Source organism: Pleurodeles waltl, chromosome 12 (assembly GCF_031143425.1).
Source record: "Pleurodeles waltl isolate 20211129_DDA chromosome 12, aPleWal1.hap1.20221129, whole genome shotgun sequence".
In the NCBI taxonomy this organism is placed as follows: Eukaryota; Metazoa; Chordata; class Amphibia; order Caudata; family Salamandridae; genus Pleurodeles; species Pleurodeles waltl.
The window spans coordinates 685,515,697-685,540,640 of NC_090451.1; the positions used below are offsets into that span (position 1 = coordinate 685,515,697).

At 44.4% G+C, this 24,944-nt stretch overlaps 1 protein-coding gene across 7 annotated transcripts in view; it reads right to left on the reverse strand.

Annotated features, from left to right (window-relative positions):
- WRAP53 (WD repeat containing antisense to TP53) overlaps positions 1-24,944 on the reverse strand; it is a 146,626-nt gene that overhangs the window by 76,659 nt on the left and 45,023 nt on the right. For all 7 annotated transcript variants that reach the window (XM_069218702.1, XM_069218700.1, XM_069218703.1 and 4 more), the window contains 2 exons: positions 15,557-15,660; positions 8,834-8,977 (listed from right to left, as the gene is read on the reverse strand). In XM_069218702.1, the coding sequence (XP_069074803.1) occupies positions 8,834-8,977; positions 15,557-15,660 (248 nt within the window). The remainder of the gene's footprint in view (positions 1-8,833; positions 8,978-15,556; positions 15,661-24,944) is intronic.

Sequence of the window (24,944 nt, forward strand, 5' to 3'; positions counted from 1 at the left end):
TACCAGTCCTATCTAGGGAGAACAGGGTCCCTCAAACCCTGACTCCAAAAATAATAGTCAGAGATGCTGGTTCCCTCACAGGAGAGACCAACACCTCTGAAATCACTGAGGATAACTCCAGTGAAGATGACCCCCTGTTAGCCAGGATGGTCAAAAGATTGGCTTTGGAAAAGCAGCTCCTAGCCATAGAAAGGGAAAGAAAAGAGATGGGCCTAGGTCCCATCGATGGTGGCAGCAACTTAAATAGGGTCAGAGATTCTCCTGACATCCTAAAAATCCCCAAAGGGATTGTAACAAAATATGAAGATGGTGATGACATCACCAAATGGTTCACAGCTTTTGAGAGGGCTTGTGTAACCAGAAAAGTAAACAGATCTCACTGGGGTGCTCTCCTTTGGGAAATGTTCACTGGAAAGTGTAGGGATAGACTCCTCACACTCTCTGGAAAAGATGCAGAATCTTATGACCTCATGAAGGGTACCCTGATTGAGGGCTTTGGATTCTCCACTGAGGAGTATAGAATTAGATTCAGGGGGGCTCAAAAATCCTCGAGTCAGACCTGGGTTGATTTTGTAGACTACTCAGTAAAAACACTAGATGGTTGGTTAACTGGAAATGAAGTGTGTGACTATGTTGGGCTTTATAATTTGTTTATGAAAGAACACATTTTAAGTAACTGCTTCAATGAAAAGTTGCATCAGTATCTGGTAGACCTAGGTCCAATTTCTCCCCAAGAATTGGGAAAGAAGGCAGACCACTGGGTCAAGACTAGGGTAACCAAAACTTCCACTGGGGGTGACCAAAAGAAAGGGGTTACAAAAACTCCCCAGGAGAAAGTGGGTGACACTAGAAACAAAGAAAAAGAGTCCTCTGTAGGCCCCCAAAAACCAGAACAGGTGGGTGGGCCCCAAGACACAACCCAAAACAAAGGTGGGTACCAGGGTAAGAACTGGGATGCCACTAAGGCATGGTGCCACAACTGTAAACAGTCTGGGCACCACACCAAGGACACTTCTTGTCCCAAAAACAAACCCCAGAACAAAATTCCAGGGGTAACCAGTGTAGCCATGGGAGATGACTCCTCAGATGAGGAGGTCTTCCTAGCCTTCAACTGGAAACAGGGCCCAACAGGTGAGTTGGAGATTCCAGAGGGAAGTAGACACTTCCACCACCTACTGGTGAATGGAATCCCAACCACTGCCCTGAGAGACACTTGTGCCAGTCACACTATTGTGCATGACAGGCTGGTGCTCTCAAACCAGTACATCCCAGGTGAGACTGCCAGGGTAAGAGTTAGCCTAGACAGGGTCACTAAGAGGCCTGTGGCTTTAGTGCCCATAGAAGTGGGTGGCACTCTTAGCTGGAGAAGGGTAGTAGTCAGTACAGACCTCCCCCTTGATTGTCTCCTTGGAAATGACTACCCAGAGGTTAGTCAGAGCCCAAGAGAGAAACTGGTCCAGTGCCAGTCCTCTCCCAAGGATTCTGGAAGTCCTGCCTCTGCAGTAAATGCAAGCAGGCCCCAGAAGAAGAAGAAACGAAAACAGAGTAGGAAGGGTGGACAACCTTTAGCCAAGGTTACAGCAAGCCAAGGAGATTTTGCTCCAGTAGGGGAGAACTCCAAAAATGGCCCTGATAAAGTCCAACCTGACCCACAAGAAGTCCTGGCTAGTCAGGCAACTGTTAAACCTGAGTGGGTGGCTCCTCAGCTAACAGAAGAAAGAGTGGAAGAAGGGTGTTTACTACCAGATGTGGTAACCCCCCACTCTAATACAGCAGACAGGCAACCTGAACCCAAAGAAGCCTGTAACTTAGCCCCTTCCCTTTTAGGTGAAGAGCTAAAGGTGTGGTTCTGGGCACTGACAGCTGTCAGTGGCCTCTGCTGGGTGTTAGCCTTTATGGCTGCACTATCCTTAGCATGGTGGTCTGACCCCATGCCAAATAGCAAGTTAGGCCCCCTGACCCTATTGGTCATGGTGGGGTTACTCCAGCTCTGGGTAACCTCTCTGGGTAAGCTAGGGGTAACCCTGGCCAAGATAAGGTTAGCAGAGGTGGATACCTCTAAGACCAAAATAGAAAGAATGGGTGGGGACATTGAAGAGGCAGACAAGAGGCAATTCAGACTAGGTCCTATCACTGTGGAAGTGGGTCAGTTCCCCAAAGGGAATGACCTGAACAGAAGGATGTAAGGCAGAGTAGGCCCTGCAACTAACCAGCCTATTTCTCCTACTCTTCCTCGCCTGACAGACTAGGAAGACTCTCCCAGCTTGGGCTGAGTCTCCTGGCCTGTAGGCTGGGGGGGGCTTGTGTAAAGAAATGGCTCCCTGTTGCAGTTACCCCCCACTTTTTGCCTGATACTGATGCTGACTTGACTGAGAAGTGTGCTGGGACCCTGCTAACCAGGCCCCAGCACCAGTGTTCCTTCACCTAAAATGTACCATTGTATCCACAATTGGCACACCCTGGCATTCAGATAAGTCCCTTGTAACTGGTACTTCTAGTACCAAGGGCCCTGATGCCAAGGAAGGTCTCTAAGGGCTGCAGCATGTCTTATGCCACCCTAGAGACCCCTCACTCAGCACAGACACACTGCTTACAAGCCTGTGTGTGCTAGTGAGAACAAAATGAGTAAGTCGACATGGCACTCCCCTCAGGGTGCCATGCCAGCCTCTCACTGCCTATGCAGTATAGGTAAGACACCCCTCTAGCAGGCCTTACAGCCCTAAGGCAGGGTGCACTATACCATAGGTGAGGGTACCAGTGCATGAGCACTGTGCCCCTACAGTGTCTAAACAAAACCTTAGACATTGTAAGTGCAGGGTAGCCATAAGAGTATATGGTCTGGGAGTTTGTCAAACACGAACTCCACAGCACCATAATGGCTACACTGAAAACTGGGAAGTTTGGTATCAAACTTCTCAGCACAATAAATGCACACTGATGCCAGTGTACATTTTATTGTAAAATACACCACAGAGGGCACCTTAGAGGTGCCCCCTGAAACTTAACCAACTAGCTGTGTAGGCTGACTGGTTCCAGCAGCCTGCCACACTAGAGACATGTTGCTGGCCCCATGGGGAGAGTGCCTTTGTCACTCTGAGGCCAGTAACAAAGCCTGCACTGGGTGGAGATGCTAACACCTCCCCCAGGCAGGAGCTGTGACACCTGGCGGTGAGCCTCAAAGGCTCACCCCTTTGTCACAGCCCAGCAGGGCACTCCAGCTTAGTGGAGTTGCCCGCCCCCTCCGGCCACGGCCCCCACTTTTGGCGGCAAGGCTGGAGGGAACAAAGAAAGCAACAAGGAGGAGTCACTGGCCAGTCAGGACAGCCCCTAAGGTGTCCTGAGCTGAAGTGACTCTAACTTTTAGAAATCCTCCATCTTGCAGATGGAGGATTCCCCCAATAGGGTTAGGATTGTGACCCCCTCCCCTTGGGAGGAGGCACAAAGAGGGTGTACCCACCCTCAGGGCTAGTAGCCATTGGCTACTAACCCCCCAGACCTAAACACGCCCTTAAATTTAGTATTTAAGGGCTACCCTGAACCCTAGAACATTAGATTCCTGCAACTACAAGAAGAAGGACTGCCCAGCTGAAAACCCCTGCAGCGGAAGACCAGAAGACGACAACTGCCTTGGCTCCAGAAACTCACCGGCCTGTCTCCTGCCTTCCAAAGATCCTGCTCCAGCGACGCCTTCCAAAGGGACCAGCGACCTCGACATCCTCTGAGGACTGCCCCTGCTTCGAAAAGACAAGAAACTCCCGAGGACAGCGGACCTGCTCCAAGAAAAGCTGCAACTTTGTTTCCAGCAGCTTTAAAGAACCCTGCAAGCTCCCCGCAAGAAGCGTGAGACTTGCCACACTGCACCCGGCGACCCCGACTCGGCTGGTGGCGATCCAACACCTCAGGAGGGACCCCAGGACTACTCTGATACTGTGAGTACCAAAACCTGTCCCCCCTGAGCCCCCACAGCGCCGCCTGCAGAGGGAATCCCGAGGCTTCCCCTGACCGCGACTCTTTGAACCTAAAGTCCCGACGCCTGGGAGAGACCCTGCACCCGCAGCCCCCAGGACCTGAAGGACCGGACTTTCACTGGAGAAGTGACCCCCAGGAGTCCCTCTCCCTTGCCCAAGTGGAGGTTTCCCCGAGGAATCCCCCCCTTGCCTGCCTGCAGCGCTGAAGAGATCCCGAGATCTCTCATAGACTAACATTACAACCCCGACGCTTGTTTCTACGCTGCACCCGGCCGCCCCCGCGCTGCTGAGGGTGAAATTTCTGTGTGGACTTGTGTCCCCCCCGGTGCCCTACAAAACCCCCCTGGTCTGCCCTCCGAAGACGCGGGTACTTACCTGCAAGCAGACCGGAACCGGGGCACCCCCTTCTCTCCCTTCTAGCCTATGCGTTTTGGGCACCACTTTGAACTCTGCACCTGACCGGCCCTGCGCTGCTGGTGTGGTGACTTTGGGGTTGCTCTGAACCCCCAACGGTGGGCTACCTTGGACCAAGAACTAAGCCCTGTAAGTGTCTTACTTACCTGGTTAACCTAACCAATACTTACCTCCCCTAGGAACTGTGAAAATTGCACTAAGTGTCCACTTTCCAAACAGCTATTTGTCAATAACTTGAAAAGTATACATGCAATTTTGATGATTTGAAGTTCCTAAAGTACTTACCTGCAATACCTTTCGAATGAGATATTACATGTAGAATTTGAACCTGTGGTTCTTAAAATAAACTAAGAAAAGATATTTTTCTATACAAAAACCTATTGGCTGGATTTGTCTCTGAGTGTGTGTACCTCATTTATTGTCTATGTGTATGTACAACAAATGCTTAACACTACTCCTTGGATAAGCCTACTGCTCGACCACACTACCACAAAATAGAGCATTAGTATTATCTATTTTTACCACTATTTTACCTCTAAGGGGAACCCTTGGACTCTGTGCATGCTATTCCTTACTTTGAAATAGCACATACAGAGCCAACTTCCTACACACAGGTTCAAGAAAACTGAGCACGGCGGTCGCCTCAACACTACAAAGGAGGGTCCCACGAGGCCGGTGGTCAACTCAGCGAGTTGAGCAATTTAGGATGGATTTCAGAGGACCTGGGCTGGGCTGTGTACAAAGGATTCCTTGCAAAAGTGCACAGAAGCCTTAGCAGCTGCAGTTCATGCGGTACACAGGATTACTGTCTGGCGTGGGGAGGCAAGGACTTACCTCCACCAAATTTATACAGATGAACCACTGGACTGTTGGGGTCCCTTGGATCCAGCTCCTGAGTTCCAGGGACCACGCTCGTCACGATGAGGGGGGACCCAGAGGACCGGTGAAGCAGAAGTTTGGTGCCTGCGTTGGAAGGGGGAAGACTCCATCGACCCACAGGAGATTTCTTCTTGGCTTCCAGTGCAGGGTGAAGGCAGCCGGTTGAGAAAGCCGGCAGGATTAAGCGCTACAATGTCGCTGGTAGTCTTCTTGCTACTTTGTTGAATTTTTGCAGGCGTCCTGGAGCAGTCAGCGGTCAATCCTTGGCAAAAGTCGAAGGGGGAGATGCAGAGGAACTTTGCTGAGCTCTTGCATTCGTTATCTGAAGAGAAGCCCACAGGAGAGACCCTAAATAGCCCTCAGAAGAGGATTGGCCACCTAGTCAGGTAAGCACCTATCAGGAGGGGTCTCTGACGTCACTTGCTGGCACTGGCCACTCAGAGGCCTCCATTGTGCCCTCACACCACTGCATTCAAAATGGCAGAGGTCTGGGACACACTGGAGGAGCTCTGGGCACCACCCCTGGGGTGCTGATGGACAGGGGAGTGGTCACTCCCCTTTCCTTTGTCCAGTTTCGCGCCAGAGCAGAGGCTGGGGGATCCTGAACCGGTGTAGACTAGCTAATGCAAGGAGGGCGCCATCTGTGCCCTTCAAAGCATTTCCAGAGGCTGGGGAGGCTACTCAGAGAAAAATCTTTGTTCTGCCTTCCTGGGACTTGGCTGCCCAGACCCCAGGAGGGCAGAAGCCTGTCTGTGGGTTGGCAGCAGCAGTAGCTGCAGTGAAAACCCCAGAGAGCTGGTTTGGCAGTACCCGGAGTCCATGCTGGAGCCCCCGGGATGCATGGGATTGGCACCCCAATACCAGATTTGGCATGGGGGGACAACTCCATGATCTTAGACATGTTACATGGCCATATTCGGATTTACCATTGTGAAGCTACATTTAGGTATTGACCTATATGTAGTGCACGCGTGTAATGGTGTCCCCGCACTCACAAAGTCTGGGGAAATTGCCCTGAACCATGTGGGGGCACCTTGGCTAGTGCCAGGGTGCCCTCACACTTAGTAACTTTGCACCTAACCTTCACCAAGTGAGGGTTAGACATATAGGTGACTTATAAGTTACTTAAGTGCAGTGTAAAATGGCTGTGAAATAACGTGGACGTTATTTCACTCAGGCTGCATTGGCAGTCCTGTGTAAGAATTGTCTGAGCTCCCTATGGGTAAAGAAATGCTGCAGCCCATAGGGATCTCCTGGAACCCCAATACCCTGGGTACCTAGGTACCATATACCAGGGAATTATAAGGGTGTTCCAGTGTGCCAATCAGAATTGGTAAAAAATGGTCACTAGCCTACAGTGACAATTTTAAAGGCAGAGAGAGCATAAGCACTGAGGTTCTGGTTAGCAGAGCCTCAGTGACACAGTCAAGCAGGATCCCAGTGAGACAGGCAAAAACAAACTGACACACAATTAAAAATGGGGGTAACATGCCAGGCCAGATGGTACTTTCCTACAGTATCATATCTAACTTATCTGGGTGGGTTTGATATTGGTGAGCGGGATACAGTCTTCTTGTGTATGAGTAGGGGAGCCCTCTGAACCACTTCACTGTGATAATTCGGGAGTCCACTGGGAGTATGACCGTGCATTTTTTGTGCAGCTAATGACAGTTCAGTAATGACCAGTAGTCCTGGGGTGACAGCAGTCCAGTAAGACAGCACCAGTAATAAACTTGAGGATAATTGAAAGAGAGCACAGCAGGCAGTCCCCAGCCACCAAGAGCCATGTACCCCGCCCAAGTCTCAGTGTGTCCGCCACTTTAGTGCTCCACTTTAATGAAACTTGGCAGCGGCTCTACCAAGCACATGGGCCACCATGCAGCACCGGTGATGGAGGAGGACCCCCCCACTCACCACTGTTAGTTATGCTAGGCTCTAGTGGCCCACAGGAGTAGCAACAAGTCCCTGCCTTGGTATGCAGATTTACTAGCCATCCTGCTGGTAGAGGTGGTAACACCTCCTGCTGGAGCAGGCACTGTTTCTGACCTCGTAGAGTAGAGGCTCTCATCTCCAGGGGGTCCGAAACGCGTCTGTGGTAGCAGGCTGGTCGACATCAGTCATGGAGCATACTAGAGGACTCATAGGTTTCAGGGGCACCTCTAGGGTACCCTCTGGGTGCATGTCATAATAAAACCTATACTGGCATTAGTATGGATTTATTAAGACGAGGTGTTTGATACTAAACACCACTATTTCCAGTGCAGCCTTCATGTAGCTGGGTCACTCGTGCTGATAAGTGTCCAGTACATGCTTTAAGATGGTTACCCGGTCACTTGCATTGTCTAGCAATGGAACTAGACATCACAGGGGCATATCTGCTCATGCAGATATATCCTCAAATGTATAATAATGCACCCTGCCTGAGGGCTATTGAGGCCTGCTGTAGGGGAGACTTACATATAACGCACATAGTGATTAAGGCATGGCACACAATGTGTGCGCGCTATGTTGTGTTTTCACTCAGGGTTTGCACACTGACACGCAGTCTGCAGTGGCAGGCTGAATGCAATTTGTGTGTAGATCTCTTAGGGTGGCATAAGATAAGCTACTACCCTTAGGGACCCTCTTTAGTACCCATGCCCAGGTACCAGGGGTACCATTTACTTCTCACAGGGGTGCTAAAGTCCTTTCAGCTGTAAATCAATCAGACGTCTTTGAGGTCTAGTTAGCAGGCCTAGGTGCACTACAAGAGTCGAACATCAGCATCTACCGGTTTTAAAGGGGACAAAAAGTGCGGGGCGCATCTGCGGAGAAGCCCAGTTTCCCCATAATATTGCACTGTGCACCTGCTTACAACGCTTATGGCGGGCATGCTTTCATGTGTACGTGGTTTTTTTCTTACGAGGCCTCACGACTCTAGACATATAATGTAGAGTTGAAAACATACTTTTTTTTAACAGGCACTTTTATTACTCTGAACATGTGCCTGGCTAGCTTTGACAATAAAACCACTCAACTTACGCGCAGACTCACTATTATACAGTAATTCCAATTTTATGGAGAGAAAAACTAATTAGTATAAACATTTATCTATAATATTTTTTACTCGATATTATGCTGTCCAAATGTAGATTCGCATTCTTACCTCTTTCATCTTTACTGCTCTAGAAAGACAGTATTTATTATCAGGGAAGCAATGATTCTTATGAATATAAAACGTATAATCAATTAAACTTAAGCACCATCGCATTGATAACAGTTGAAATACAAGTAAAGAAGTCAGCCTCACATAGTAGAAAAAAAGAGGGTCAGACTCTGTAGTCAATCTTTAGAACAATATGATATCTCTGTGCAAGGTTTCTATATACTTGTGAATAGTTCAAAGTGGAGTGGAACCTGCAAATAACATAAGGAATACCTACAAAACATCCCGAGATCACAGTATTTCCCTCCAGGGCAACATTTAGGAAGAGCACAGTCAATAGGGCAGATGCATGATGTCCGGTCTCTTATCTTCATCATCACACCCATACTGCAGGGCCAGGTGAAATATAATGGAGCAAGTTGCTTACCTGATTCCGTTGACACAGTCTTGGTGTGCGTGGAACTGAAGCACAGGTTCCAAGATAGGATATTCGTTGCCGGTAGGAGGCAACGTGGTGTCCCAAACTGACACAACACCTTCTGTATTGCCGCTCACAAGATATTGGCCACTCCTACAGGAAAGGGAAAGTGGCAGTGAATGCATGGCTGTTGGGCTCCAACATAGTGTTTGGGTTTTATGAACATTGTCAGCAGAGCAACAAGGTACATGAAATATCCCCTTTAAAGAAATTACGCCTTTATCATCAGGGTGCTGCGCACCACACAAACTACGCAGCATCCCCAATCTTCATGCCCCCTCCCTCTAAGGGGTATAGGAACCCACTACACCACAGCAAACACAAATGGGGGCAAAAAAGCAAGTGCCTCCAGCCTGCACTGGGAATTGATGGCAAAAGGTTGGGGCATGGGCTTCGGCACACCAACGCTGCTCTATTTGGCTCCTTCCTTAAAACCACCCCAAAGACACTGATCCAGTCTGCATCCTTCAGAGGCGCTGGGCAATTTTGGTGTGTTAAACATGGACTTCAAAACAACAACTGAAATACTTTGGTCCAATATCCCCACTATTAACACTGATTTTTTTTAACACTTCTTATTTTATTCAGTTCATTTTACTGAAATGTTAAAAGTGAACCAAAAGCAAACAAGCATATGCAATGGGTCTTGTGTTTGCTCGATTTAGAGCTATTAGCATTGTAAATTCTTAACTGGACTTTTCTTGCTACATAAATTGAAAATTAAAAGTAAAATAGTTGACATAAGCAACCGATTCAAAGCGGCGCAGCTGCCATGAGCATGAGCGCGAACGAGAGACACAAAAGGAAAAAGAAGTTCGTTGGCAGGCAAACGTATTGGGAAAAGTGCAATTATCCACGTAACAGGGACGATGGCCAAGGCGGTAACAAAACCGCCCAAGGACTGACAAACGTAAAGCATTTACCAATGATACCAGAGGATTTTTGAAAGGCAAGCCCATGTACGAGTGATAGTGACGGGCGTGTGGTGGGCGTGGTTAAAATCCCACCGATAGATTATAATAGGCCAGAGCGCTTGCGCTCGACCTAAAAAGAACAAACAAAAGACAATATGAGAGCAAATATCACCGCAACAAGGAGATTGTACAAATATGGAGGCATTTTCTGTTCAATCAAAATTTCCAATATTTAATTGCATTTTACAAAAGGTATCTCTTCTCAAATGAAAAAAATGTTACATTGTCCAAAGTGCAACGTCCTTTCATACTACATATGCAGGAAAAACACGTATGGAATGTGTATAATGTCCAAACATTGCATCTAATCTTAGACACAAGAGACAGAGGGACTTTCCTCGTATATGAACACTATCTAACCACGTTGCTAAACCAAATACATTGGTGTATTCATGTCACAGATTTGCAGAGTTGTATCGAATGTAAGAGCAAATTACAAAGAGAAATAGAAAGTACAGCTCAGAAAGAAACCAGCAAAGAAGAGTTTAAGAATGAAGAAAAAAGAAGGAACACCAACCAAGCCTTACAACAGCAAAATCTTAATCAAATCACAAATATTCTAGAGTAATGTTGAAAGCCATCTCTGTGAAGATCAGTTTCCAATTAAATAGCCTATACAGGGGAAATAGTAAGGGAATCTGTAACAGGTCGACACCTATTCCTGAGGTTTACAAGTTATAATAACAATCAAATTTATCCCAAAATTAGGCAAATCTCATTTGAAAATTAAAGGAGACATTCTTATCTAAATCATATCTGCGAATATAGCACACCAAAGATAACCTACTTTCCTTTTCCAGTAACACAAAACAGGTTTAAATGCTACTCTTATCTGAGAAATCCAAGGTGGGGTTAGCAAGCACCCCCAAAGCTAACCCATTCCGCATATCAATAGCGTCATATTTTGCATGATTCATAAAATAGTTAGTAAAATGTCATTCTTATCATAATGGCAGTAAACATCACTCTTGAGGATTCCGATTACATAATTTGCATGGTGTTAAAGGTGTTTTGTAGTTTAGCAAATATGTAGATTAGGTTACATGGAGGATATCCTAAAACTAAAGGGAGTATTAAAATATTCAACAATGATTTATCATCAACTATGTTCCGCTCCGGATTTTCCAAATCTAGTGGTCAGTTCTTTTTTTGTTGTACCTATCAAGGAGGGGGAGGAAGCATCAGCTTTCTAAAGACACACTTTTACCCCTTCTAATAAGGGGAAAGCACATACCAATTTGCTTTCTTGAAAGTACACTTAAGTTACAGTATGATTCAGAAGACTAAAGATAATATTGACATATGTAGTACTTTTATAGTAGCTGTGCCAACTTTATTTCCTCAAACTGTGAAATTATTTGAAGCTTCAATAAGTTGTTTTAGTGCAATTAAAATAAAAAAGGGGCAAAGGACATGCTTGGCTCAGTTGGCTTAAGGCAATTAGACTTAATAAATGCAAAAGGATTACGATAGAGTCAATATGTTCAGGATTAGTCAAAGGCTAAGAGACTATCAGAAGCCTTCTCGGCATCCAGGGCCACTGCAGTAGATAGGATAACTGTCCTCTCTGTGAAATTTATTATATGGTTGAAGAACATAGCGTTGTCACTCGAAAGTCTACCTTTCATAAATCCACACTGTCATTAACTAATCAATGATAGTAATTTATTGATTAGTCTATGTGTGAGAATTTTAGCACACAGTTTCACTTCTGCATTAATAAAGCTACAGGATTATCATTTGAGATTAATCATTAATCACAAATGAATAGTAATCGCCATGAAATACCACAGAACTAACATTCACAAAGGAAAAGCTGTATGTGGCTGCTGGGCACTGAAGAAAGAGGAAGTGCTTTTCCTTGGTGGATGAATTTAAAGCACTGTGTGCATTGCTATTCATGGATACTGTTGAACTTAGAAAGATTCATGGGATTTGCAGTCTTTTCTTGTTAATGGTTATATAAGCTGTCTATTGGTTGCTGAGTTAAATAAATGGAAATGGGAAATGCATAATCCTCGCCTCCGTGTCCTTAACAGAATTGAAACTTTCCTTCACAATAGTTAGCAAATTTACATTCTGTATTCAAATGCCACAATTTACCCTTGTGGATTGTTCTGCCAAAGTTCAGGGTGAGTTCAAACAATCCAAATCAGCTCCTTGTAGCGTTTTCAACTTGAGTTACTTGAGGGGTAGTGCCCAATCATAAGTCAGAACTGGCAAAGTAAGGACTAAAAATGTAAATTCAAACAGTGGGAATCTGAAGTCTCCAACGGTCCTCTATAACCAGGTGTCACACTTGGACCGGACTGCTTTAAAAGTGTTGGAGGGTTTAGCATTAAACCTCAACTGCACTGCCTATCCAGTCTTTAGTCTAACACCTGCTAAAACTCCTCACTCACCCAAGTCTTGAATTAAGCGTGAAGGAAGAAATTGCTTTTTAATCGCTTCCCAAAAAAGATGGACAATCAAGTGTGGGACTATAGATTACGATACCAAGAGACAGAGACAGACACAAAAAAAAAAAAATACACACACACACAGTAAGGACCCATTGTTCCTCAGGAACTTTCCTCAGCATCAATCTCACACCATATAGCTTTACTAGACGCTTTTTTTTTACCCACTGTTGCTCACATCATCATCATCATCATCATCATCATCATCCCATCGTATAGTTGTAACTGTTAAGGCCTCTTGTTCAAGCTAATCATACGACAAGCACAAACTAAGCAGATTTCTATTAAAAAAAAATAAAAACTGCTGGTGCCACAAAAGTGGGATTATAATATTAAGATTACCAACCAAGTCAGACTTGCAAACTTTCACCAATAACAGTGCTCACATGTTCATGTCTTTGTTATGATCTTGATGGACTTGGCATAAAACGTTGCATTGGTATCACCATAAGTCTGGGACTTCCCTTGGAATGTGATCAGAGTTCTGGAAGGTCCTTAAAACCATCATATATACATTTGCTCATCTATGATCAAAGATCCAGAACCTCTTTCTTCTTTTCTACTTTGTCGTTTAAATGTTGGGGTTCTTCTTGGCCCTCTGAAGAATCAAGGTGGAGTGAAGGAAGCCTAATGATCTCAGAAGCATGTACTATCTTTAATCTAATATAGGGGCACTGTATGTACTCTCTCAATGTTAAAGTCTCTAGGCATATTTGTACTCATCACATTTGAGACAAGCTTCTAAAAGATGTTTTGCATTTATTGACACCTTTCTCACAACCCTCCAGGAGGCTAAAATTCCTGATATTGCCTAATCTCTTGGCATGTTCTAATTCTTCTACATAATTGGTCAGTCTCTGAATCTTAAGGTTGTGCTTTTTAGACTTCTTAATTCTCAAACTAGGGAATATCCTCCAGATTGCTATTCGTAGACACTACACTTAGTCTCATTCACTTGAAGACCAAACACACTTTTACTGAAAAGCAGCAATATCTGTATGAAAGATGTCTCTGCATTTGTTTTCATAGACTGAATTAAGTCACAAATGATGGTCAGTCCTTTTAATATCATACTGTACGCCACATTTTTCATTACATTACTTTAATCGGTCACATCAGAGTTGCGGTTTTAAGACATTTCAAGCTTTGATTCTAATTGCAGACTAGCCTTCCACCATTTTGTATATTCAGTCAAAGAAGTCTATTTCTGCAGTGTTGCCTGCATCTGTGTTGAGTAAAAGTGTATATGGTTGTATTCTTTGCAGTGTTATCATTGTGCATCACACCAATCCTCCTTCATGGTCATGATCATTTAACACACTCATCACCGCAGACAACGGTGAGAGCTGGATATATCAACAGGAGGCACCATTTAGAGGTGATATGATTTGGTTTGCAACTGTCCAACACAGACCTTCAGTCTCTGCCAAATGGACAGGCTTACATAATTGTGAACAGGGATCTGGGAGTGCTCTGACAACATACTGTAAGTGTATTACCATGGCTCTATGACATTGATTACCCTGTTGTACTGTGTGTGGGAGTGGCTAAATGCCACTTCTACACCCAGGTGTTGGAATTGGACACACGAAAGCAGCAGCCAACTTGTTCCATTGTCACACTTCAGCCCTCCCTCTCAACCCATCCTGACCTTTAGTACTTTGAAGAGCCAACAAAAGCAGATTTCTAATAATGTACAACATAAATCCCCTCCTATCCCCATGAAGTCATACAAAGCATCTCACTAGTCAGCCTGTGTTTTTATAACAACTTCAAAAAGCCCATTAGAGACTTAAATGTGCATTTCAGTTTCATCCAGTAAATACAACTTCAACCTAAATTCACTGAATCTGAATTAGTCCAATAACATCTTAAACATGATAACAAATGGCAGGCTCATCGGCCAACCAGCTCATCCATTTTTCTCTCCAACTCCATGCCACAGATGCCACCTAGCCACCAACTACTACATCCTCCACTCCACTACAAATCTGACCAGCTTTGAATGACACCTTCTTTCATTATGATTTGGTACCCAATTAATATTGGGGGGTGCCTTGTCTATTGTGCAAACCACGTACTTAGGTGCCTCAAGAGCCTATCTGCCACATGCCTATTAAGGTTATATGAAACAGATCCTGTAGAAAGTATATCTGCCACTAAGATGTCCTTATAGACATCACTGCCCCCAATGTGAATAGGGATGGTGATGGGTGGCACTCAATTATTGTTTTAATAATTGTTTTGGAAAACGTTTGCATACCAAGTCTTAAAGGAAGATGTTTCGCTAACCACTATCACAATATTAAAAAAGGTATTGTATTGCTGGGTGTTATGTGCAGCACCAGAGAGAATTTAAACAATCAGAGTGCAACTGAAATGCTTAACCCTTGGTGGTCCCTGGTGGAGAGGACAGTAAACCAGAAAGAAAGAAAAGTAGATTTTCTCTGCAGAAGAGGTGACCAACATAACAAAGGGCATCCACAGAGAGTGGCTGAAGTACTAATGACCATTTTGAAAAAACAGAGGGTATCACTAATACTGCCAAATTTACTAAAACATTTTTTTCTGTAATATATAAATGTGGGAAGTATCTTGAAAGCAAATTGCAGACTATACCACAGATGTTCCTCTTTGTGCCACATGTTTACACAGTAAAGGTGGACCTTTAAAACCTCAGGTTTCTGATCAGTTGTATACAATTTACATGGCAGTAACTGAAAATGAAAAGCTTGTACGGAAAATAGTTACACTCAACCCAGCCTTTCAACGTCAGACTGCCTGGACATACAGTGTAAGGAAACCTAAAGTCCATCTAGAGCTTATGCAGAATGATGCCAGTAGTCTCACCAGGCAGCTAAGAAAAGAGACATCATTCCTTCATGGCTGTCAAACTTCCAACCGTCTCCAAGTGAAGGCCACGGTCAGTGTCTTAAGTGTCAAGGACAACCTCAGAAGATACCTCCAATTCTGCCTTAATCAATTGTTCCTGTTCAACCACTTTCGGATTGTGGACTACTTGGTCAGGCCTTTTCCATTTCAGGTTCCCAAACTCTGGAACAGCCTATATCTGGGTTGTTTTCCGCATAAGAACAACCCAATATTTCCTCTTCACCTTCTCCAATCCATTCCAGAGACAAAGAATACAATAATTAGGGCACATAATTGCACCAAGAGAGAAATCTTTTGGCAGTGTTCAGGTTTCGGATAAATGACATAACAGAACGCCAGCAACTCACATTTCCAAGTCGAAGTACATTCTCTGGTTGGTGGTCACACTCCGCATCATGGAAAAGAGCACTTGACCTGGTTGTCGCAGATCCCAAGCTAGAATTTCTTGATCCTAGAAATATGAGAGAGAAGAAATACATCATACCTTTCATCATTACCAAGGTGTGTAGCCCCGAAAACCAGGCAAACTAGGGCAAAATTACTTACTTAACAAAAGTATGACAATCATTCAATCTACCATTTGTAGGAAGCTGTCCTGGTGTGTGGTGGACACCTATGGTGTTATCACCCTATACCAGGTCCGGGTATCCCCTATTAGTGAAGTATAGCCAGCGTCTAGGAAGCAAGGACTCTCTCGTGGTACCTGTAGATGAGCAGTCAAGACTTATCTAGGAGACATGCAAAGCTTGTGCTTATGCAATACCACTATAGTTACACAGCAACTTATAAAACATGAAAGAACCACACTGTTTAATAAAGGTACTTTATTATAGTAATACAACACTAGAATACTTATAGGCAGTTCCCCCTGACTGAATGTAAGTACACACCAATTATATACACAATAGTAATCATAAATTAGCATAGAAAGAACAAGCAATAGTCAGACAAAATAGTGAGGGCCCTAGGGGAGGTCCAAACCATATACTAAGAAAGTGGAATGCAAGATACAGTCCCACACCCAAGGATGTGGAGTTGATAGAGGGGAGCTGGAAGAACTAGGGACCCCAAGAGGTGAGTACCTGAGCCACCCATGGCGACAAGGAGAGCAGAGGTAAGTACCTGGTTTCCCCAAGGACTAACAGGAGGACTTGGAAAAAGGATTTTGCAAGACCCGGACTAGACTGGAAGAAACCAAAAGTGGATTCTGGCAGAAGAGAACCTGCAAGAGAAGGGGACAGAGTCCAGTTGGTGATGGAATGTCCGGTCGTGACAGGAGTCACTACCCACCCTTCTGTGGATGAAGAATCAGGTCGACGGGAGAAGAAGACGACCAGCTGTGCAGCACAGGAACTGAAGAGGAGTCCTTGGAGTGGTGCAGATGGTGTCCCACATCGGTTGTCGGGTCGCAGGTGGTCAGTGGTGCAGGAGAATTGCCAACAAGCCTTGGCAAAGGCAAGAGGAGCAAAAGAAGAGCTGCAAGACTGAAGAGGACCAGCAAGGCCCAGGGGACTCGACCTCTAGAGGGGAGTCCGAGGTGATCCTCACAGCAGTTGGGAGAGCCAACAAAAGCAGTTGCAGCTCCCAAAGGCAGCCGACTGGCAGCAGGCTCAGTAAGCTGTCCTGACGCGTTTACAGAGGTAAGAAAATGCATAACTGCTAGGGAAACTGCCAGGGCCAATGAGAAAAGTGCCACGAGTTCTGCCCAACTCTTAACTATGTTCCTATCAACCTTTGCCTTTATTGAACCAGGATTATCTATTGAGATAGAGAAGGCCTTGGATACCCTTAGATTGCCATACTTAATGATGCTACTTAAAAAAATAATGAAATAAAAAAAACACAGGCCTAGGATATGAATTTAGAAGATGAGTACAGCTGCTCTACAAGGAGTCGCTAGCAACAGTGTGAACAGGCAAGGTGATCTCTAAATCTAATCCTGCAAATATTTATATTTGAGATAAAGGACGCCAGCTATTGTACATCATCTTTGTAATGGACATGGAACCATTGGTTTGCTTTCTAAGTCAGAAAAGTTGAGACTGAGGAAGAAGGATGCCCGACGTATAGCACATTAGCTTCTTGTACGCAGATGATGCTCTCATTTATCAGTGGAAGGCACGAGCAAATTTAATAGTGGTGATGAATTTGGTGGACAAATTTGGAGATATTTCAGGTATGAAAATAAATTAGGGTAAGCCTTGCATATTCCAGCTAAGACATCTGACAAAGGTAGAGTGTAGGGTGGTACTTATCTCTAGATTGGAAGGGAAGTTTGATACTTTCAAGTACGTGGAAGTACATTTATTACACAGACGAACACCTTACAGAAGGTTATTTGGAAAGGGTAATAACCATAACAAAGCAATCCTTTATGTTCTGGATCTGTGTAGGAAGCTGGCTCTGTATACACTATCTCAAAGTGAGAGATAGTGCGCACAACAGAGTCGAAGGGTTCCCTGTAGAGGTTGATAGGGGAAAAATTAGATAATACTAATGCTCTATTTTGTGGTGGTGTGGTTGAGCAGTAGGCTTATAAGATGGTAGTGTTAAGCATTTGTCGTACACACACAGGCAATAAATGGGAACACACACTCTCCAGGCCAATAGGTTTTTATATAGAAAAATATTATTTTCTTAAATTATTTTAGAACCACAAGATTCAGAATTCAAGTAAATATATAAATTGTAAGGTACTTGGCATAGGTCATTATTGAACTTTGAATTAAAACAGTAATGTACACAGTTTTGGCAAAAATGGCAATAAGCTATTTTAAAAGTGGACACTGCAAAAATCAACAGTTCCTGAGGGGAGGTAAGTACAAGTTAGTTTAGCAGGTAAGTAAATCACTTACACGTTCAGTCTCCGGGGCATAGGCAGGGGGATCAAGTCAACCCCAAACACCCAGCACCAGCAACACAGGGTCGGTCAGATGCAGAGGTCAAAGCAGGGCCCAAATAACATAGGTGCCTATGGAGACTAGGGGTGCTCCAGTTCCAGCCTACTAGCAGGTAGGTACCTGCATCCTCGGGGAGCAGACCAGGGGGGTTTTGTAGAGCAATGGACGGGGGGGGGGGCTCACAAGCAGGCACACAAAATATATCCTCAGTGGCACAGGGGCGGCCGGGTGCAGTGTGCAAAGTAGGCATCGGGTTTTAGATAGAAATCAATGGAGAGACCCGGGGGTCACTCTGGCGATGCAGGCAGGGCACAGGGGGGGCTTCTCGGACCAGCTACTGACTGGGCAACGATGAGGGCCTCCTGCTGGTCTCGTTTGCACCGGTAGCTGGTTTCTCTCAAGCCTGGGGGCTGCGGGTGCAGTGCTTCTTCTAGGCATTGAGTTCTTTGTTACCGGGCAGTCACGGTCAGGGGGAGCCGCTGGATTCTCTCAGCAGGCGTCGCTGTGGGGTTGCAGGGAGGTCGTCTCAGGGTGTCCATGTCGTTGGAGTCACCTGGGGGTCCTCTCGCAGTGCTGGTTCATCTGGACACAAGCTGGGGGCGTCGGGTGCAGAGTGTTGAGGACTCACGCTTCCGTAGTGAGGCTGGAGTCTCTTTAAAGTTGGTTGCTTCTTGGTTGTTTAGATAGAGACGCTGTCCTCTGAAGTTTCTTGGTCCTTTGGGTTGCAGGGCAGTCCTCTGAGTCGGCAGAGGTCGCTAGTCCCGCTGGATGAGTCATTGTTGCAGGTCCTTTGAGCCTGGAGACAGGCCAGTAGGCCAAGTCAGTTGTTGTCTCTGTTGTCTCTGCGGGCTTTCAGGTCAGCAGTCCTTCTTGTTCAGGTCAGCAGAAAATCTAAATCTTTTGGTTTAGGGAGCCCTAAAATACAACATTTAGGGACGTTTGTAGGGTTAGAGGGCAGTAGTCCATGGCTACTGTCTCTAAGGGTGGCTACACCCTCCTTTTGCCCACTCACTCTAGGGAGGAGATAACATCCCTATCCCTATTGGGCCAAATCCTTTAAAACAAGATGGAGGATTTTCCAACAAGGGGTTCTCTTCAGCTCTGTCACCTTAGTGGTGCACCTGGCTGAAGGGGTGACTCCTCCTTGTTTTTCTCATTATTTCCCCAGACTTGCTGCCACAGTGGGGGCTGTGTCCTGGGGGCAGGCATCTCCACTAGCTGGAGTGCCCTGGGGCATTGTAACATGAAGCCTGAGCCTTTGAGGCTCACTGCTAGGTGTACAGTTCCTGCACGGGGAGGTGTGAAGCACCTACACCCAGTGCAGGCTTTGTTTCTGGCCTCAGAGGGCATAAAGGCTCTCACCCCAGGGAGTCAGAAACTAAGGTGCCCTCTGTGTGTATTTTTTAAATAAATCCAGCACTGGCATCAGTGTGGGTTTATTACTCTGAGAAGCTTGATATCAAACTTCTCAGTATTCATTGTAGCCATTATGGAGCTGTGGAGTTCGTTTTGACAAACTCCCAGACCATATACTTAATATGGCCACACTCTCCTTACAATGTCTAAGAATTGACTTAGACACTGTAGGGGCATATTGCTCATGCAGCTATGCCCTCACCTGTGGTATAGTGCACCCTGCCTTAAGGCTTTAAGGCCTGCTAGAGGGGTGACTTACCTATGCCACAGGCAGTATTTTGTGTGCGTCCTGAGGGAGATGCCATGTTGACTTTGCCTTTTTCTCCCCACCAACACACACAATCTGCAATGGCAGTGTGCATGTGTTAGGAGAGGGGTCCCTTAGGCTGGCACAACACATGCTGCAGCCCTTAGAGACCTTCCCTGGTCACAGGGCCCTTGGTACCACTGGTACCTTTTACAAGGGACTTATCTGTGTGCCAGGGGTAGGCCAATCGTGGAAACAAGGGTACATTTGTAGTGAAAGAACACTGCTGCTGGGGCATGGGTAACAGGGTCCCAGCACACTTCTCAGTCAGGTCAGCATCAATATCAGGCAAAAAGTGGGGGTAACTGCAACAAGGAGCCATTTTCCTACAATCAGTCTCCATCTTTCACTAATGGGGAGGGTGGCGATATACAAGATGCTAGTTTTACCCATATTGCTACATATCTTTGCAGCACTACCAGTAAAGATAACTAAGGCATTAATTGGAGAATTGTGTGATGCCCTTTCCATCCTAATACCGGGGAACTGGTAGAAAAGAGTGGCATTCCACAAAACACAAATACCCCTACATGAGGGTAGTGTGGGTTCTCTCAACTATAAATTACATTATGGAGGAGTTCAGTTGCAGTGGTTAAAGAAAGGCTGAGTAGCACTCCCAGAGTGAGACTATTTCCTACTGGAGCTAGAGACTGCCTATCATAGACTGGTTAATTAGAGCAGCAATCGCAAGATCCAAAATGAATAAACTGGTACAGGTGGTCAAATATTAATGGAATAAATATGTACAGCTGAAGAGGCAACCTCCCACATGTGCCACAATTCTTTGTGAATTTAAAAGTATATTCGCTAGGGATGGCTTGAAATCCATAGGCGATATGCCTGAACATGGCATGAAACACACTTGATGATATCAGGGACACTTATGATATAGGACCAGGTTAGTTCTTGACACGCAATTTACCCGACCAAAAAGAGCCACAGAAATCTGAGGTACTACAGCTTCTAATTAAACATAGCTGTGGTAGGAAACAGTTACATTACTATATAATGCACTATTATCACAATATATTCTGTCACCCTATGGCCAGGACACGTGCCATTAGATAAACCATCCCTTAAGAGTGTCTAGAAACCTCAGACTGGAATATAATCAGTTTAACTATTATTATTAAACATTTGTTGACTTGGATTTTTAATCTGCACTCCTGTTTTCTACAAAGGAATAAGACATATCGGCCTTCCATAGTGAAAAATATCATTTAGGGGCAAGTCACTGAAACATTACACTTCTACTTGCCCAATTTCTAAATACCATGCAAACTGTCTTGTGGACTAAAAGGTCTACATTGCGGTGACTTATTCATAAATAAAATTGAGGATTTCATCTGCTAAAATACTTTATTTTGATGGGTCGAACTGTAGTTTTTACACTGCTACAGTCAAGCTACACATGATAGGCCTGAAGCCATGTCTGACCTACCATTGTAGTGGATGACACAATAGGTGCTGCAGTTCACTAGAGGCATTTAGCTTCCAGGTCCTGGGTACCTCTTCTACTCAGGACTTCTAGGTAAATTAATTATACCAATCAAGAACATGCCACATTTAATCAGTTCTTCACTACTGATTAGCAGAGGTAAAAAGCACAGAGTTCTAAAGCCAGTCATAATATAGGGGCCTGCAAAAGGTTAAAATACGGGGTGGTCACTCAGAATAGTTGGTATTTGCTGCAGGACTTTAGCAACTAAGTTAGTTAAAACTCTATGGGACACTCGCTGGTAGCCTGGATTAGGAAAGATGCCCTGGTATAGGGCTTCCATGAAACCATGGATTTAATGATTGGGTATTTATTTTATATGTAGGTGACAAACTCCTCTATCTCCAATATCAAAGATAGACAGGCAAAAGGCTGCTGACTTTTTCAGAGCTCTATGGAAAGGCTCCATCCAGACTGTGAAGTGGGACAAATCCATTTTGGTATAGATTAGAGGATGGGATGTGGAGTCTTTAAGCGAGCAGCAGGTGCTGTTATAAACTCAGGGTTTTAAACACTTATGAATGCACATTTCTACATATCTGAAGACTTGCTGGGAACTAAACATAGTTCCCACTCCATTGGATTTACAGGGACATTGGGACTTGATATGCCCTACCAATCTCTATATTGGGACAAGAGGCGCTTTTTAAAAGGATCTCGATTCCGAGGTTCCTCTGCATCCTTCAGAACTACTCATACAATAGCCCAGATCAAGTTTACACCTCAGTCAGAGCCGCTACCCACTCTGTTCTGTGTGGGGAAAAGGGGGGTCTAGGATCTTGTGGATAAATATATCCAGTCACCATACGAGGACATCTTTGCAAGACTGACATGCGCTATATTACTGGACCACCCAGTTACCAAAATATAAATGACAGTCTTCTACGGACAATCCAGCAATTCATCTAGAATAAACCTTACATGACGGATGCACACTAAAAGACTTTCTTTAAACTTCCTTCCTAGCACCAAGTAAATTAGTATTGTGCATCTGGTAGCAGCCACAGAGCTGGATTCATCTGAAAGCCATACTACTGTGTGAAACACAACTGTGGTAGAGCAAACAGGGTCTTATTGAGATCTTAAAACAAGGAGATGTTTGGGAGCAGGACCATCTTAAATCTTTTGAAGCACTTTCAGAAGAATTAGAATTTCAACTATCCCATTTCTTTAGATCGCTTCAACTGACGAATGCCTTAGAGAAGTATCACATTAAACTATGATAACATCCTGAGTTAGTCCACAATGGAGCCAGTTTGTGGATGCAGGATATTGTGGATATGGCACACTCTTATAATTAACACATCTGATACATTCATGGCACTAAGGACCCAATGGGAGGAGGTGGTGAGGAAGTTACTGACAAAGAAGAGTGAGCAGACGCTTAAATGTCTCTCCAAGAGCCCCCAATCTCAGTCCATATTAGTTTCATTGAGTTTAAATTCCTTCAAGATACTACTATGCACCAACACTTTTCGTAAAGTTGGGGGAAGTCCCAATCGTCAACTGTCCCACATGTAAGAGTGAAGGAAGCAACATTTAAGAGTGAAGGATGTAATTAATTCCACTTCATGGAACTGCTACGATATATGTTAAATCTTGCATTTAGCTTAATTAACTCAGGCACAACTGTTGGGATACCAGGTAGAATGATCCTCTAAAACGGGCCTACTGTGAATAGAGTCTGACTAGGAAAGTACACATTACATCCCTAAACTGACTGGTATGTAGTGTCTATTGGCAAAAGGGGACATTGCACATCACTGCCTCAGCAACGGCATGCCACCATTCACTGAGTGACTTTGAGGGATGGATAGATATGCATACCTTGAAAAAGGGATATATCCGGCAAAGGGCAGTCCAAATATTCATAACATGATTTGGACCTTTGGTCGGAACATTTTGGGCTACAAAACGGTTAATTCAATGGAAACAGCCCATGTGGATGTATAGCTGCGGTGTACAAACGCATGGCTTTTCAACCTGTGTAGAGAAATCTGTCTACTCATCTTGAGACTGGAATTTTGCCTGTGTAGCCTATTTATATTACTGTAAAAAAATAAACCTTGATACAATGTGTTTTTTTTTTATATATCGCTAGGGCATACTTCATATTTTGCTATGCTTTTTATTTTAGATTTCTAAAACCATAATGTGCAAGAAGAGCAGACATCTTATAGGTTATGCTGCTTGCAATGCCCACCTATCTCTATAGGTCAGTAAATTGTCCATATTTCCTCCAGATTCGTTTCTGGAAGTTCAAGGCAGATTCCTCTCCCACATAATTAGGATTGACAACTGCTTTGACATCAAGAGGCACTGGATTTCAAACACTGTTTTTCATGTCCAGCTCTCTACATTACTATTCCACATTGAAAAGGATGGCAATATGTCAGTTATCCAGAATCGCATTATCTACCTTCTAGCAACAAGGATGCAGAAGAATATCAACTTTACTTCCTCATCAGACAATTTAATATTTTATATTTATATAATGCAGTACAATTTAGTTAATGATAAAATTAGAAAAACCTTGCCTCTTCATTCAAAGTATCTGTTGGTGCTAAAATTACTACTAGGAATTGGGCTGTAGGGCAAAAATCCAAAAGACTCACCAAAACAAAATAAGTAAACAAAAACCCAACACACGTGAAGTCCTCCTTTACTGACTAAAAGTCTAGGACAAAGTCCCTCAAGTGACGTCTTGACTCGATTCCTTCATCCCCATGTCCAATGGTCCTAGGTTTGTACTTTAAAAATCCGTCAAACAAATAACATTAAATTAAACGTTAAAGGAAAAGGATACAACCTTGGAATACTTGAGGCATGAATACAACGCAGAATGGTCAGAGGCTACGGGGTGGGCCGGAACATTGGCTGGAAGCAAAGGAGACAAAAGCACTGCAATAATGGGCATCCAAGGACTGTGAATCCCGCAGGCAAGAAATGAGGGCACAGTGAATGGATCTTGAGGTTTATCACGGTTGTCACACTTTACATTTCTATGATAGGCGATGATCTATTGTGCAGATGTAGAATCTCTGAATAATTCCGGGAAGAGGATGGAATTTTGTGTTTTTCTGTGATCCAGCCTCTTAATCATTATGAGCATTACAAAAATTAAGCTACAGGATCTTTTAAGTTCCCATTTCTACTATCTTTATTTTGATGATTCTTCTAATATGTTGTCTAATGTTAGCAAGCACAGAGCCTAATGAAGATTTTTTACAGATAAGAGGAATCTAGACACTTCAACAGTTGTATCAGAAATATGTTAATGGGGAAATCATGTGTCCACTGTTACCATTATATAAAGGCGGCTGGAGGAAGGTAGAAATGGGCAAAGATGTCTTCCCTATAGTCACTGATTATTGTGCAGCTATTGTACATTTTAATGTAGACCAGTCATTCCCAAACGTTTTACAACCATGACCCAATTTTCAGAACAACAAACGTTTGCTACCCACCTGGCTTTAATGGACAAGAGGCAGGAGTGATTTTTCAATGTAATAGCAGCAATTGTTAGTTAAACGTCACAACCTTGATCTTGCCCTTCAGTATTGGAGTTTGCCGAAGATACTGCTCTGCCCATAAAAATGGCAGATGGTGAACTG